The following is a 16,372-nucleotide window of genomic DNA, read 5'->3' on the forward strand; positions in this document are numbered from 1 at the left end:
CATATGACAGTTTCACAGTTTTGTCTATTTTATCATGTTCTTGATCTGAAACATGTCTTGAAGGTGAAGTTAATTGATGCTCTTGTTCTACTGGTGTGTTCTAGATATAGACCTCTAAGTTTGTTAAGGTGATTCTCAGGTACATAAAGAGTAGGCAAAGGATTAGTAGAGATGAGATTGGTTCACCAAACCATTACATACTTTGAAGGGTTTTTTAACAGAAACAGAGCTTCTTGTTTATTTACATACAAAAACCCTTTTTAGACAGAAGCAAAAACACAAAACAGAACATGTTTCCCTTTTTACTTATCAACGACGTCCATGTTCCTGTCCCATATAACCAGTAGTTCCACCCTCATGTGTCCTCTCAGGAGGAGTATCACCAATAACTATGTTCTTAGTGTTCTTTGCAATTTCAGCTATAGTCTCGCCAATAGCCCCAAGCACTCCTCCCTCTTCAACATATCTCTCGTTTCTCCTCCCTCCTCCTTCGTATAGCTCCTCCTCTCCAACATCTCTGGTGACTCCTCCTTGTGTTCCATATCCGAACACATCTTCCTCACTCTCCCTTCCTCTTCCGTACTCCTCCCTGGTGTCTCTCCTCCCTTCTCCGGAGATCCCTTTTGTTCCATACCCAAAGACATCTTCCTCGGTACTCCCTCTGTACTCCTCCTCAAACCCTCTCCTTGGTTCCGTGACATAACCTGGTCCCTTCTCTTCCTCACCTCCCTCAAAACAAACCCAAAAACAAAGTTGCTTAAGCCACAAGTAACAACACAATGATACTAAACAAAGTTGCTTAAGCCACAAGTAACAACATAATGATACTCAAATGGGTCTAGTTCAAGTTGTGAAGTACCTGGTGCTGTTGTTGGTTTTTGTGTTGAGCTTCCTCTTTCTTCCTAGCTGTGTACCCAACCACAGTATCAGCAGCTACTGCAGCTTTCTCCTTAGTCAAGTCCACCGCCTTGGAACCCACCTCTGCCGCCTTATGACCTGTGTAACCAACCGCCTGTTCCACAGTACCCGCAACCGCTTTGGTCCCTTGCACCACTTTCTCCGTTGTGAAATACGCTGCAGTCCACCCAACCGCAGCCGCTTTCTCAGCCGCCACTCCAGCGTAATGTGCAGCTCCTTTGCCTCCTTCCACCGCCGTCTCCTTTGCATACTCTGCCGCTTCTTTACTCATTTCCACCGCTTCACCAGCCTTCTGAACTGTATAGTCTTTGGCTTTTGTCGTCACTGAAACCGTCTGTTCTTTGGCTTCTTGTCCTTTCTGAGCAGCAACGTTCCCAGTGTCCTTCCCTTTCTCGGTTACATACTGAGAAGCTCTCTGAGCTTTCTCAGCCGCAACGTCCTTAGCTTCAATAGCTTTCTGAAGAGCAAAGTCTTTTGCTCTTGCAGCCTTTTCAGCTGCTGTGCTTCCCGTCTCAGACACATACTGAGAAGCTCTCTGAGCTTTCTCGGCCGCAATGTCCTTGGCTTCAACAGCTTTCTGTAGAGCTATGTCTTTGGCTCTTGCAGCTTGTTCAGCCGCTGTGTTGCCCGTTTCTCTTCCTTTCTCAGCTGCATACTTAGCCTTCTCTGCCGCCGTGTCTTTAGCTCTTGCAGCCTGTTCAGCTGTCATGTTTGCTGTTTCTTTTGCTTTCTCAGTTGCATACTGAGAAGCTCTTTGTGCTTTCTCAGCCGCAGTGTTTTTAGCTCTTGCAGCTTGTTCTTTAGCCTCTTGCCCTTTCAGAGCCCCCACGTGTCCAGCTTCCCTTGCCTTCTCCCTAGCGTAATCAGAAGCTCTTTGAGTCTTCTCACTTGCCGTGCCTTGCAAGTTTCCTCCTTTCTCTGTCCCAAAGTGAGTAACATGGACACCACTCTCCCGACCTCTTCCCTCCACTACTTGTCCTCCTTGTCCACCATGGCTCAAACTCTCCTTAGCCTTGTTGTACCTCTCCTCTGCTGCTCTTACCGTATCCATCGACTTCTGCTGAGCATTAGCTCTAAACCCTTGAACATCCTCTAGTGACGACGCCCTCTCTTGCTCCTCCTTCTTCCCCGTCCCTTCTTTCTCACCACTATGCACAACGAACTTCCCAACGGTTTGAGGCATCTGAGTCCTCTTCATCTTGGTCTCGCCCTCTCCTTCGTTTCTTCCTTTGTCCGAGAGCGACACAAAGTGTGTTGTTGTCTCCTGCTGCTGCTGCTTCTGTGTGTCGGAGTCTTTGCCTTTCTCGGCCATTGACTCGAAATGACTCGTCATCTTCGGGACTCTGTCTTTCTCCACTTTAACTTCCCTCTCCTTCACCACGTTCTCTCTTCTTGCTTGCTCTGACGCCATTGTAATTACTTCAAGATTGTGAATGTTTTGTTCTTTTTCTTTTGTATCTCGGATGATTCTTATGGAGCTTTTATCTTTCTTGCTTTTATAATACAAGAACTACTTAAAACCTAAGAGAAAATATTATGGGCGGTGTGTGACGTGTTGAGCAGGCTACTGCAAACGTGTAAGAAGGTATAATGACTCAGCTTGTCTGAAGAGATCAACTTTAATGTTTTACTAAGCCAATCATCTCGGTTTTCCACACGTGTCGTTCCGTACTCTAACACGTGGTGATGTTACTGAGCTTCTTGCCGTCTTGCCTTACCGGTTCATTTTATCTCAACTCTTCAGATCAGTCGGTTCCAAGTTTCCAACTACGAAAACTAAGCTCTTTTAGTTTTCAAGTAGGCCCATTTGATTCGTTTAGGCCCAATAATATATGTAGCTCATTGCTAAATCCCTGTTGAGAGCATTTCACTCTCTTTTGTTACATTTCACATAGTTCTCTTGTTGTGCATGGTCACGTTGGTATCTAAAACGTTGTTTTATTCAAGAATCAAAGGCCACAATACAAGATTAACTAAAAATATATAGATAGTTATTCAGTAACTTAGACATTTGTATAAAGGAAGAGAGATTTCAAGAGAAAAGTTTAGAGTAAAAGAGTATGTTCCAAGTATCAGGTAAACCAGGAAGACACCAATGGCTACAGTCGTTACCGGGATGGTTCCCACTGAAAGCAGAAGGGTGAGCATCTTTACGAAGCTGAGATAGACCGGTTATGTCGAGCCAATGGACCGGTTTCTTCAATCTCATCATCACTTTGGCTAAAACTACCCAAGCCATTGGTATCCCTCCTGGATACTTCCTCCCGTAGAATGGCTGTGTTTGACTTTTACATGTCTTCATTGGTTCTCCCCAATCCTTACCCCTGCTAACAAAATGTATTAATGCCTAGGTAATGTTTTAAAATAGCATAATTAACCACAATGACCTAGATAATGATGTATGGTATCAAATTGATATCAAGGTTAGCAAATGTTTAGCATTAACATAAACTACCCACTTGGTGAATTCAACATCACAAGACCTTTGTAAAGCTAAACCAGTTAATAGAACAATTAATAGGGATTAGATTTGTTGTGCACAAAAGCGAATCAAATATGAAAAAAAAAAAAAAAAAAAAAAACTGGAAGATAAAACACGATTGAATACTAGTTCTAGAGTTTGTTTAGTACTGAATAAATAAATTATAATTAATTAGATCCATATTAATACATTGTCAAATCTGATATTCATTTTCCCATTAAAAAGTTATCTACCAAAACTAAATTTTGATAATCCTAGAAGGTATACTGTATTGGTGCACTTCATTTCCAAAAGCAACAAGATTAAAGGAAGAAATGAGTTTGTTTGTTTTTGTTTACTTACTCGTAGTGAGTAGGAGAAACGCCATTGAAGAAGACTCTGGTCTTAGACGGATCGACAAAAGCGTTAACCCATCGAGACCAAGTGGTCATACCTTTGTAGTAAGCGACCAGCCTGTTCATGTCTTTGTATAATCTATGCCCATCTTCCATGTAATCCCACCTGGTCCACACAAACACACAAGTACACATCATCAAATGAGTTAAAGAAAAAAAACTCAAAAGATACAAGCAGTGCAAAAGATATTAAGTGTACGGCTGGATGTGACCGGTATGGGTCCACCAATGCCAACTGTTGAAAACCAAGACGTCCATGCCTCTCCACATTCTGCCTTGTTTAATAGAATCCAGCTTAAGCACTCTCCCAACTTTCTCAGAATCTAAATCTACTAAGAACTGTGTTCTGTATAGCTTCAACGTCACTCTATATTCCTGCGTCCGTACCAATTATTCTAATCATCTTTCACTAAATAAAATATACGATATACCTTTTCGACTTTATTGTATTATCGTTTGTATTTTGTTAAACGAGATAAAACTGTATATAAGGCGTCTGTCAACCACTTAATTATATATGTAAAGAAGGTGATATTTTCTCCCATGTGCTAAAAATACTTAAAAAAATATCGAATGTAGTTTTCAGGAAAAAATATATCTAATGTATCGTAGAAAAAAATCGAATGTATCTTTTGTGTGGCTCATGAATCATATAACATGACATGATATTCCGTAATTTTTTTTTTCTAAATAGGCCATTAAATCAAATTCTTTAAAATGCTCTAATCATTCTCTTGACCTAATAGTATTTTTAATAACCAGAATGAATAAATAAATATAACAAAGCATCATATTTATATCAAATAAAAAAAGAAACAAAAAACAAAATCAGAAAAGATAAGAGACAGAGAAAGAGAAACTTTATTTCATTTCACTTTTCTTCATTGACTTTATCTTAAGTGAGCGTTAAGAAGAAAATTAATACATCAATTAATTTATCCTAGATGGAATAAGTGTTTTCCTAAATGAGTAATTAGAAGAAAAGATAAACAAACCTCAAAGGTGAGGGAAACGAGACCCTTTTGTCGAAGAAGAGTGTAACGAGTTTTAGGAACCCAAGAGTGAATTAGACAAGCAAGAGACTGCCACATGTTTGTGCTTAGTGAATCTCCAACTAACATTATCTTCTTCCCTCTCATCTTTCTCAAGAAATACAACCCATTGAATCTGACATATAAGAATGAATCAAAACCAAAACGGAGAACTAAAGAATGTAAGAAGATAAGAAGAGTGTAGTACCTGGGGAGAGAGCAAGAGGATGGTTGCCATCGATACTTAAGGTAAAGATTGTCGGGACGACCGTACTTCTTGCAGTTAAACTGTGGATCTATGAACGGACATTTATAAGGATCGTAAAGTGGATACTTTACGTCATAAACCCAATTCCCTCTAAACCAGTTGCATCTCCCAGAACGTAGCTCTCTTCTTACTGCTTCATCACCGTTGTTGCTTGAGTTGGTGTAAGCAGAGACTGTGGAGAGACATAGGAAAAAGAAGAAGAAGAGAGAAGGGTTTTCTTGGGAAGAGAACCTCATTTTCTCCCAGTTTCTTCGATCTGAGAGTGAGATTCTATGTGTTTTCTAGTGAGGGATCGGTGTGGTAAGAGGTAGGTGTCTTGGACTGTCTTGTTATATAATAGTCCAAACCCCAAAAGAGAGAAAGATAGAGAGTGAAAAGATTGATTGTTCACGTCACATGGGAAAGGGGAAACAAGAAACAAGATCCTTTATACTCCCTCTGTTTTTTAAAGATGTATGTTTTGGTGTTTTCACACATATTAAGAAAACACATTAACTATACATCATTTTTAGAAATTATCAAATTCCAATGCATTTTAACCAATAGTCTTTCAATAAATTCAATCAATTTTATTGAAATTTGCAATTTTTGTATAGAAAACATAAAAAATACATCTTTGTGAAACAATTTATTTTTCTAAAACATCTATCTTTAAAAAACAGAGGGAATATGTCCTTAATCGTTTAATAATAGTGTTTTAAATTGGTACGAGGTATGTGTTATATTTTTTTTACGTCAAAAGTTTACCGTCAGACAAAATAAAACTTACATGTACATATTGAGAGTGTAAAATATAACTTCTTGAAATTAACATGTACATACATGTAGGTAAAGGATACAAAAGAAAGAAAAAAGGAAATATAACTTCTTGAAATTTAGTTCTTGAGAGCCACTTTGACTCTACACCGTTTTATACGTACGTGTATATACAATACAGATGGGACCAACTTTGAGTTTATACCGTTTTAAGAACTGTATATTCTCCAAGTACTGTTAAAAATTCGGTGATATATTCGTAATAATTGTTGCATTAATCACTGGAATAATGAACAAAAAATGTGGTATATGTTCGTGCCTGATTAAAATTTCTATTTTTAAATCATTTGGCAGATATATTATATATGTAACTTTCTTAATTCATATGATGCAAGAGTGTGAATACATGTGGAGACAACAAAAAGGTATCTACACAACTTCTCATCATCATCTTTTCGCCGGTGATTATGGAAAATTTCTTCTACTTTTTCTAGATTATGTTGATTAGAAATGAATATCGGTGGATCAAATTGAATAGTATATAAATAAAATTAAAAAAACATTGAATATTATTACAATGAGACGTGTTGAGAAACTAGAGAAGATAATTAGTGCATAGGCCCAGGAAGAACTCATGAAAGTAGAATTGTATAATAGTTTTATATACAAAAGGAGGTTTCACAAAGATATAGAAAAAAAAATAGTGAGTGGTTCTTTTAAACTCTCCATGCGACTCCACTATGCACATGATCATGACTGAGCAGTATGACCTCCAGCAGATTATCAGTAGGGTCGTTAGATAATTTCTGCATATCACTTGAAGTTCTTGAATCGATGAACCAATAACCTGAAAATCATTTGATTCTTGACACACTAAAAAGTGTAGACGTAGTCAAGAGATAGAATAATGATTTGTTATCTTTAATCATATGACATTATGTTTACTATTCTTCACTTTTTGCAGTCAATATTAAATGAGTTGTGTTTTAATCAATTTTATTTCGACTTCTAGTCAAAACTGATCCGTTTTATTATATGTTTTGGTTTATTTGATTTTTATGGTGTGTTTTAGTGTTTTCACTGATTACATATTCGTTTGTCAGCAAAAAAACGTGATAAATGAAATTTTAGAGTTAAAAAAATTTGATGTATAGAAAAAAAAAGACATCGAGGGTCAATAATGTCAACAATCTGTCGAAGATAGTGGATCCGTCTATTCAGAAATTTCATTGCTATTGATTTCCACATTGCATTTAAATTTTTTTTTTCTTTGACCAAAAAAAAAAATGTACAAAAATGAAGACAAGGTGAAGATAGTCGCAATCGTTGCAAAGGTGGTCTAGGTAATAGAGGTGGGCATGGCTAATTTTGAGTTTCCTTTCTTCCTTGTTTGATTTGTATGCTTTTGACTGCAAGCAAGTGTGAAGGACATCTGATTAACAAAAAAAAACGGTTGAAGCACTATTTAGTTTCTACTCTTAGCTGTATGCTCTCTCACTTTCAATATTGACCAGGATCAAATACAAACCACATAATATGGGAGATTATGTTGACCGTGGCTATTATTCTGTTGACACTGTTACGATACGGTCGAGGAGTATATATAGTACTGTATATGCAGATTTCCTTTTTCTCCTATTTAAGAATTAAAAGTACAGTAGTATCAAACCCTGGTCGGAATATGAAGTATGTTGATTCTGTTTCTCCTTTTGATCCTCTTTCCAGCTGTTAGTCGCTTTGAAGATCCGATATTCTCAGCGAATCACCATTCTTAGAGGAAACCATGAAAGTCGTCAGGTAAAGTTAATCTTATTACTCTGATTCCACTTAAATATTCGCCTTCTGAGGTTAAATACTATACAACATCGTCTCCCCTGACCTTTTTCCATCGTTGAGATCTTGGTTGGCAAACAAAAAAATTCTTACAAAGTTTGTTTTTTATTGGAGTAGAATTCCTAGATCACTTAGGAATCATACTAATTCAGTTTAGATAAGGTTTTTAGATGATTTCCTTTTCCGTAATAGCTTTACTGATTTCCTATTGTTGTTTTACTTACCTTGGTATATAAACCAAGCTCATTCATTCAATAAAACATAACTTATTCTTCATTCGAAACTAGATTTTCCTGATAGTTCTCATAATGCAAAAAAAATTTTTGATTTGATACACTGTGAATCTTTGGGGACCATATAGGACTACAACTTTCTGTGGTTCTCGCTATTTTCTGACAATTCTTGACGATCATTCCCGAGCCTGTGTGGCTATATTTGCTACCTGAGAAAACACTAGTCGCTCAACAACTTAAAGATTTTATGGCGATGGTCGAGAGACAATACTCGAAGAAGATTAAAACACTGCGAAGTGATAATGGGACAGAGTTTATGTGTCTCACAAGATACTTCAATGAACAAGGTATTCGACATGAGACTTCCTGTGTTTCAACGCCACAACAAAACGGGAGAGCAGAACGCAAGCATAGACGTATTCTTAACATCTCACGAGCATTGAGGTTTGAAGCCAATCTACCCATAGAATTTTGGGGCGAGTGTGTGTTAACAGCAGCCCATCTGATCAATCGCACACCATCTCCATTACACAATAATAAAACCCCGTTTGAAGTACTCCACGGCGAGCCACCATCAATATCTCATCTCAGGGTTCTCGGGTGTCTTGCTTATGCTCGCAATAAAAATACTAAAGGAGATAAATTCGCTTCACGAAGCCGCAAGTGCATCCTACTAGGATATCCTTCCGGTACTAAAGGCTGGAAATTATATGATCTAGAACAGAAAGTTGTGTTCATCTCCAGGGATGTCACGTTTCAGGAGAATATATTTCCATATACTGATAAGGAATCAGAATCATCGATTGATAAAGGGCCGCCAGTGGCATTATCCTCATCAGATACTGAAGAAAATATTACACCAGAAACAGAGCATCCAATTACGACAGAAACAGAGCACACACCACTTGAAACAGAGAATGAAGAAACAGAAACAGAGTTAGACACTGGTCTTGCAACAGAACAAACAGAAACAAATCCAGAAATATTGGGTCGTGGTCAACGAACGAAGATTCCTTCTACTCGCTATCGTGACTACGTCATCAACTCTGTTACGGCAATCCCGACTCTCACTCCTTCTCTCCCGTCCTCCATACCTCAGCTATCCTCAGGTTCTTCGTTTCCTTTATCTGATTATCTAACATATAACCGGCTGTCATCTGAGCATTGCAGTTATCTTATAACATTAACAACGACACTGGAACCAAAGAGCTTTCGTGAAGCTATGAAACACAAAGTATGGCGCGATTCGATGCGTTCAGAAATTGGAGCTCTTGAACGACAACATACGTGGGATCTTGAAGAATTACCACCAAACAAGAAGGCGCTTGGCACTAAATGGGTCTATACTATTAAGCTACGCGCAGATGGGACTATTGAACGGTATAAGTCTCGTCTGGTTGTCCTCGGTAACAACCAAAAAGAGGGACTCGATTACACAGAGACATTCTCACTAGTGGCTAAGATGACGGCTGTTCGGATGTTTCTTGATTTTGCTGCTAAGAAGAATCATGAAATACACCAGATGGACGTGCATAATGCGTTTCTTCATGGAGATCTTCAAGACAAAGTTTATATTAAGATGCCTCTGGGATTCTCTAAACCAAATGACACACGTGTTTGCCGGCTTCGTAAATCTCTCTACGGCCTCAAACAGGCTCCCAGATGCTGGTTCGCAAAGCTAGTCGACGCATTACTAAAGTATGGATTTACACAAACCTATTCCGATTCCTCCTTGTTTGTGTATTCAAGAAACAATACTACTTTGCGTATCCTTGTGTACGTTGATGATCTGGTTATTTCTGGAGATTCGAATACTGCAATCAATTCCTTCAAAGCATATCTATCGACGTGTTTCCACATGAAGGATCTTGGCAAACTTAAGTATTTCCTTGGCTTAGAAGTTGCTCGAAGCAGTCAAGGAATTTACTTATGTCAACGTAAGTACACATTAGATATCATCACAGAATGTGGTCTTCTTGGGTGTAAACCAGCAGGATCACCAATGGATCAGAATCATAGATTGGGTAAAATAGAGGGAGAGTTGCTCGCAGATCCAGAACGGTTCCGTCGACTTGTGGGACGACTCATCTATCTTCTTGCTACCCGTCCAGACTTGGCATATTCTGTCCATATCCTTTCACAATTTATGCAACGTCCGCGTCAGGAGCATTGGCTAGCAGCAGTAAAAGTCGTACGGTATCTCAAAGGGACCATTGGACAAGGTGTTCTCTTTCGGGCTGAAACAACATTTACTATCACAAGTTGGTGTGATGCCGACTGGGGAGCTTGTCGTACTACTCATCGTTCATTGTCTGGTTGGATTATTCAGTGTGGGTCTTCTCCTATCACGTGGAAGACTAAGAAACAAGACGCTGTGTCTCTGTCGTCCACTGAAGCTGAGTTTCGGGCAATGCGTGCTATTACTAAAGAACTAATCTGGCTCAAAGGACTCTTGTCTGAGCTCGGCATTGATCATGCAGCGCCAATGACGATTTGTTGCGATAATAAATCTGCCTTACATATTAGTGCAAATCCAGTTCTCCATGAAAAAACTAAACACATGGGCATCATTTGTCAATTTGTCCGTGATGAGATTGCAAAAGGAACGACTCAGACGAATTATGTATCAACTCATGATCAGCTTGCGGATATACTTACGAAGGCTTTAGGTCGTAAGGAGTTTGATGCATTTCTTCCCTAATTAGGCATTAACAATATTCATGCTCCAACTTGAGGGGGGGTATTGGAGTAGGATTCCTAGATCACTTAGGAATCATACTAATTTAGTTTAGATAATTTTTTTTAGATGATTTCCTTTTCCGTAATAACTTTACTGATTTCCTATTGTTGGTTTACTTACCTTGGTATATAAACCAAGCTCATTCATTCAATAAAACATAACTTATTCTTCATTCCAAACTAGATTTGTCATTTTTCTCTACAACATACATTTTGTACGCATTAGTTTGTTAATTATTACTTTTCTATCTGACGCAGCCTTTCCTTCTTTTTTCTTCTGTCTGGCAGATCACTCAGGTCTATGAATTTTATTATGAATATCTGCGAAAGTGAGTCTTCTTTTTCCTCCCTGTCTTAGCTGTGTCTATTAATCCTTCAAGCTTATGATTACTTGCTTGTAACATTGTTCTTATACTGTACTATCCTTATACATCCGAGTTTAAAGCTTATTAAAAGCTTGAGATAAATTATCAAATAGGAAATTGCATACCATTAGCCGATATTTCGTATAACATCTACCTAGAAATGCAGTTGTTAAACAACTGATGCTTTTCTTGTAGGTATGGCAACGCAAATGTTTGGAAAATATTTACAAACCTCTTCAGCCTTGGTTAGTGCCTATCATGTTTCAAACCTTTTTTTTCTCTTATGATGCTTATTAAGTCCTGTAGTCTCTCAATATCGATGCTCAGCTCAGGCCTTTTTCTTGTGCTGGCAATATTCTTTTGAACTAAAGCATTGCTTTTGTATTGTACTAGTGTCACATCAATTGCAAGACGTTAGTATTTTGAATATGCAAAAATGGAATATCTTATATATATATATGGAAGGTTACATGTGTGACATATCTGACTAATAAATGACGGTGTTTCTATACATTATTTAGGTATCATCAAATCATTGTGTTATTGCATTGCAGGCTGAGTCAGAAATATTTTGCCTTCATGGTGGATTGTCTCCATCTATCGAAACCCTTGACAACATAAGGAACTTTGATCGAGTTCAAGAAGTGCCCCATGAAGGGCCCATGTGTGACTTATTATGGTCTGATCCTGATGACCGTTGTGGTTGGGGCATCTCTCCACGTGGTGCTGGATATACATTTGGTCAGGTAACTACTAAGTTCAAAACGGTCCTCAATCTCTCTTTCTGTCTCTCCTTTTAAATTAAGGTGCCTAAATGACTTTCAATTTTTTTTTTCATTTTGTTTCCGTAGGACATATCTGAACAGTTTAACCATTCAAACAGCTTAAAGCTGATCGCAAGAGCCCATCAGCTTGTTATGGATGGATACAACTGGGATCATGTAATAACTCAACTCATCCGTTCTCTGTTCCTTGCGAGTCTTAAGATTCTTTGCTCACTTTATACTATTTTTTTCCGTCGACAGGAGCAAAAGGTGGTAACTATCTTCAGTGCACCAAACTATTGCTAAGCCGTTGTGGGTACATGGCTTCAATTCTTGAGGTTGATGACTGCAGGAACCACACTTTCATTCAGGTCTTGCCTCAAAACCCAGATGACTTGTCCGCTAACGAAATTAGTCATTAACTAAAAGAGAATAACTGTGAGTGCAGTTTGAACCAGCACCGTGGAGAGGAGTGCCAGACGTTACTCGGAGAACACCAGACTACTTCCTCTGATCACTTGACACAGAGTCATTTCAGCAGCTGCAAACACAATTGAAAAAGTCACAGTTAGTAACACAAGAACCTGGTTGATGTTACTAGCTTTTTTCTGCATCAGATTGTGTTTTCATGTGATTTTTTTAGTTTACAAATCCAATGAAGCTTTTTGATTTTGAAGCTATGAAGTTGTTATGTTTCTAAAGGTCGATGACATGTGACAGCAATGGAGTTATTGAGTTCTTTAGTATCAGGCACTCAAAACGTAAACTACGAATTAATGTAAGCGAATACTGAAGGAACAGATTCAACTAGACACCATGCGATGCCTTTGTATTGCAGGAAGCGCATCCCTTTGTCTACGTCAAATCCAATTGACGTTTAACAAAAGGCTATTGATAAGCAAAGTAACTTACGATAAGTTAGTTGAAGATTCTGTTCGAGTTATAAAAGTTTTGCTTTTAATAAAAAACCATTGATAGGTTAGAGAGAACAAAACAACCCCAAACACGACAACTAGTCATTAGTCACCACGCGGGTCATTTGTTCATGAAGACATACGAAATAAGTTATCACAATTTTTGTCCTCAAATTCTAAGTCTGAAATTTAAAAAACAAAGTTTTACATATTTATATTCATATGAAAGATTAAAAACAAAAGTTCCACACTCCATGCCTCCATCACATATATTTTTCAGGCTCCAAGTTCCACTCTGCAAAAACAAGAGAGTGCAGTCACACATTCAAATGAGAAAGCTTCACAATGCTGTTTAAAGAGAACTAAGAGACAGACTGTTTAAACTGTGAACTCAAACAGTTCGCATCATACAGCCATACTACAGAACACACCAAGTGAGCGCTCTAGACTATTAACAACTAAGAGAACACAAGCAAACACATGAACTTAGATCATAGCACGAGACACAACAGCACCAAACCAGACAGAGCAAGCTATTGTCTACCAGTGTCAATATATCAACTAGTATTTACCACATACCACTTGCATGAATCTTCAACTCCTCCTGAGCTACTTGCTTTTTTAATCACCATAACCAAACTGCTCAAAGTATTTCTCGATATCTCCTACACCGAGTAATCAAAGACGTCAGTTAACCAACAAAACTATAAACTGTCTTTGCAGCAAAGCCTTTGCTGTACTGTCTGATTACAAATACTGTATCTATGCCTTAAGTTATGGAACTTTGATTGATCACAAGACTAGATTGCTTACTTTGCAGCAAAGCCTTTGCTGTACTGTCTAATTACAAATTTAAATTCATTACAGTACTCGTGCCGCTATTGGTTTGTCAAGTTTAGACAACAACAACAACAACAACAATTTGTCTCTTCTCTCTAACATTGACTCAACCATTAACCTGATTATTAAGAAGAATGTGAAGAATATTGTGGACGTATTAGGTTTCTTTAATCGCAAGTCTTTGGTTTACCAATGAAATGGATTCAGACGGTTCGAGTCAAGCCTAAGATCGATCGATATTACAGAATCTACTTATTATATAATAGATTGTAACACTAGTCAAGACTTTAACTGAAAACAAAACAGAGTCTGGTAATCTGAAAACTTACCTTCAATAGCAGCAGCCAGACGCGCCTGCTCACGCACATGTCTCGCTCTGATATGTTCTTCTGCCGCATGTACTTCCGCTGTGATCACCAGATCTTTAAGGACGGCCTTCTCGAGCATTGCTTCGAACCAAAGAGTAAACACACCAATGTGCACTCCTCCCTCTGCAGTGACCAGAGGCACCAACCGCCCTAATAACGAAAGAATTTTATTCTCGTCCCCCGGATGTGAATTCATATGATCCTTAAGCTGATACAATGTCCACCCTAAAGTAGGTTCATCGGCATCTAGAGCCAAAGTGATGGCTTCTTCATAGTAGCGATTTACAATGGAAACGGAAATTTGTTGTTTAGTGCTACCGCCAGTAACAGTAGCAACAACATGAGCAGCTCTGGTCGCAGAGCTTCTCATGATCCTCTCCTATAAACACAAAATCTTGAGTAAAATTTCTACTTAAATAACTAAACTTTCCTAAAATTCAAAAAAGAACTTTCATAAAAAACTAACCCTTTGTGTCGATGCACTGGATCTCCTACGCGAGGTTAGGATCTTCCCAACAACTGATGCCACTCCACTGGCTACCTCTTTAGCCACAGTGTTAAGGTTTCCTGTTATGCGAGCCTCAAAATTGTCTAGATAACCTTTTGTCGCAATCTCAGCTTGATGGCTCTCTATCACTTTAAACAGCTCCTCTTGGACTTTTAAACCTTCAATCAACACAGTAAGCTGCTCTTTCACCTTAGAAGCATTCTCAGCAAGATCTTTCACCTTAGAAGCATTCTCAGCATGATCTTTCACAAAACACAAGCAAACTCAGACGGTATAATCACCAACAAATAACGAGGAAAATAATAATATCATTTCAAACTCAGACAGTACAATTACAAAGAAACTTACATGTTTCGATGCAATCTTCCTTGTTATCCTCCTCCTTCTTCTTAGGAGTTTGCTTCTCCAACTCAACAAACTCCTCCTTCTTCCCAACAAACTCCTCCTTTTTCTTCTCAGAAGTTTGCTTTTCCATCTCAGTAAAAGCCTCCTCCTTCTTAAGAGCTTGCTTCTTCCTCACAGCAAGCTCCTCCTGCTCAAGAGGAGCATGTTTATCCTTCTGATTTGCTTTTCTCTGTGCAGAACGTATCGATGAAAGCTGCTTGTAAGCCATGGATCCCTTTTCACCCACAAAAAAGCATTCGAAGATTTTCTGGGTTGCATCGCGTGAGTGGCTAAATTCACTAGACAAAGCCTTATCCATCTCATCGAAGGTGTAACAGTCTTTGACATACTGTTGAGTGGCTCGAATAACTTTTCTGATGAAGGCATCTTTTTTTCTTTTTGTAAAAGACCTCCATACCAGCCACAGCCCTTTGCGTGAATTGTTGAACTTCAGAGGTTAGGGAAACCTGAAAAGAAAAACACATCGTTGTAACAATCAGAAAAGCTATAGAAAAAAAAATAATCCGAAGCTCAAACTCCATTCTAAGGTGGGAACAAAGCTTACCATTATTTTGTGGATGGCTTCACAGATTGGGTCATACATAGATTAATGTGGTAGGCCTTTGACTCCAGACAAAAGATTCTTGTTGTTTGTGAGGAGGAGAGTATTCCAGATGTCTGCATCTTGCAGTGTTTTCACAGTTTGTGCATCTATCCCATGCTCAGTTACTTAGGACAAACAACAAATCAAACACAAACAGTATTAATCACAATGCAATAAACATAATCTAGCAGTCTTATAAAACAAAAGGCAAAAGGAAGGCAAAAGGAATTGAAAATTTACATGTTTTAATGGGTATGTAGTCTTCCTCATCAACAACCACCTGCTTCTGCTTCTCTTCTTTCTTCTCAGCAGAAGGCTGCTTCTCCTGCTCATGCTCAACCGGCTGCTTCTTTTTCTCCTTTTTCTTATTGTTCTTATAGCCCATGGCAAACCTAGAGAGAGAAAGACGGCGACATTAATAAAATAACAATACTGCACACACAGAAGAAAGTTGAATGGCTAGATCTCTCGAGTTACCTGCTTGTGCTAGGGTTTCTTCTTTCCAGAAGAAACGGCGACGAAGACGGAAATAGGGTATTGGGATTTGGGAAGAAATGTTTTTTTTTTAATAGACTTAAAAAGTTAAGTTTTGTTATATGCAAGCAATGGTCGGTTGGGCCCATGTTACAAGGAAACCCCAACGGCCCATACTTAACCGGTCTGGTCCGGTTTAATTAGCTTTGAACGGTTAATTTATGACCGGTTTACCCACAGCTGGTCACCGTTGCTTTCTAGACGAAGAAGAGCTCGATTCGAAAGCTCACGAAACGCATCCATGTCAATGTCAGTCTTAGTCTTCATCAATTTGAAAAAATTTCACACCTTAAAAAAGTAGCTTCTTCTCCAACTAAACCGGAATTGTCACCACATGGGTTTAGTGGGTTCGCTTCTTTTTGCTAATAGAATATCACTTTCTGAATCATTTGCTCGTGGACCAAATATTTTAATACATTACACGGACTCTAATCAT

The 16,372-nt window shown here is 38.5% G+C and overlaps 3 protein-coding genes and 1 pseudogene across 3 annotated transcripts; 1 reads left to right on the top strand and 3 right to left on the bottom strand.

The window, feature by feature from the left end:
• Positions 1–160: 160 nt before the first annotated feature.
• On the bottom strand, positions 161–2,396 carry LOC108853439 (seed biotin-containing protein SBP65). The gene is made up of 2 exons (XM_018626850.2): positions 860–2,396; positions 161–729 (listed from the first exon to the last, which is right to left on the bottom strand). The coding sequence occupies exons 1-2, from the start codon at positions 2,327–2,329 to the stop codon at positions 310–312; spliced, it is 1,890 nt and encodes a 629-aa protein (XP_018482352.1). The 5' UTR covers positions 2,330–2,396; the 3' UTR covers positions 161–309.
• Positions 2,397–2,836: 440 nt separating this feature from the next.
• LOC108853833 (protein trichome birefringence-like 39) lies at positions 2,837–5,404 on the bottom strand. Its single transcript, XM_018627278.2, has 5 exons — positions 5,035–5,404; positions 4,791–4,962; positions 3,995–4,170; positions 3,743–3,901; positions 2,837–3,242 (listed from the first exon to the last, which is right to left on the bottom strand). Exons 1-5 carry the CDS (start codon positions 5,328–5,330, stop codon positions 2,951–2,953), a joined length of 1,095 nt encoding a protein of 364 aa, XP_018482780.1. The 5' UTR covers positions 5,331–5,404; the 3' UTR covers positions 2,837–2,950.
• Positions 5,405–7,182: 1,778 nt separating this feature from the next.
• On the top strand, positions 7,183–12,667 carry LOC108852223 (serine/threonine-protein phosphatase PP2A-3 catalytic subunit-like; annotated as a pseudogene).
• Positions 12,668–12,778: 111 nt separating this feature from the next.
• LOC108851744 (uncharacterized) lies at positions 12,779–15,994 on the bottom strand. Its single transcript, XM_018625209.2, has 8 exons — positions 15,880–15,994; positions 15,643–15,794; positions 15,364–15,527; positions 14,763–15,265; positions 14,373–14,656; positions 13,868–14,285; positions 13,278–13,363; positions 12,779–12,993 (listed from the first exon to the last, which is right to left on the bottom strand). The coding sequence occupies exons 4-7, from the start codon at positions 15,115–15,117 to the stop codon at positions 13,320–13,322; spliced, it is 1,101 nt and encodes a 366-aa protein (XP_018480711.1). The 5' UTR covers positions 15,118–15,265; positions 15,364–15,527; positions 15,643–15,794; positions 15,880–15,994; the 3' UTR covers positions 12,779–12,993; positions 13,278–13,319.
• Between the last annotated feature and the right edge of the window lie 378 nt (positions 15,995–16,372).

This window comes from Raphanus sativus, chromosome 4 (assembly GCF_000801105.2).
Source record: "Raphanus sativus cultivar WK10039 chromosome 4, ASM80110v3, whole genome shotgun sequence".
NCBI classification, from domain to species: Eukaryota; Viridiplantae; Streptophyta; class Magnoliopsida; order Brassicales; family Brassicaceae; genus Raphanus; species Raphanus sativus.

Excerpts from the sequence above, each read along its gene's own strand:
- LOC108853833 (XM_018627278.2), bottom strand. The coding sequence starts at position 5,330 with ATGAGGTTCTCTTCCCAAGAAAACCCTTCTCTCTTCTTCTTCTTTTTC. Across the intron at positions 4,171-4,790 it reads TCGTTTCCCTCACCTTTGAG|GAATATAGAGTGACGTTGAA; the intron begins GTTTGTTTATCT and ends GTACGGACGCAG. Across the intron at positions 3,243-3,742 it reads GTTTCTCCTACTCACTACGA|GGGTAAGGATTGGGGAGAAC; the intron begins GTAAGTAAACAA and ends TTTTGTTAGCAG.
- LOC108851744 (XM_018625209.2), bottom strand. The coding sequence starts at position 15,117 with ATGGATAAGGCTTTGTCTAGTGAATTTAGCCACTCACGCGATGCAACC. Across the intron at positions 14,657-14,762 it reads GGAAGATTGCATCGAAACAT|ATCATGCTGAGAATGCTTCT; the intron begins GTAAGTTTCTTT and ends GTTTTGTGAAAG. Across the intron at positions 14,286-14,372 it reads CCAGTGCATCGACACAAAGG|GAGAGGATCATGAGAAGCTC; the intron begins GTTAGTTTTTTA and ends TTGTGTTTATAG.
- LOC108853439 (XM_018626850.2), bottom strand. The coding sequence starts at position 2,329 with ATGGCGTCAGAGCAAGCAAGAAGAGAGAACGTGGTGAAGGAGAGGGAA. Across the intron at positions 730-859 it reads AAAACCAACAACAGCACCAG|GGAGGTGAGGAAGAGAAGGG; the intron begins GTACTTCACAAC and ends GTTTGTTTTGAG.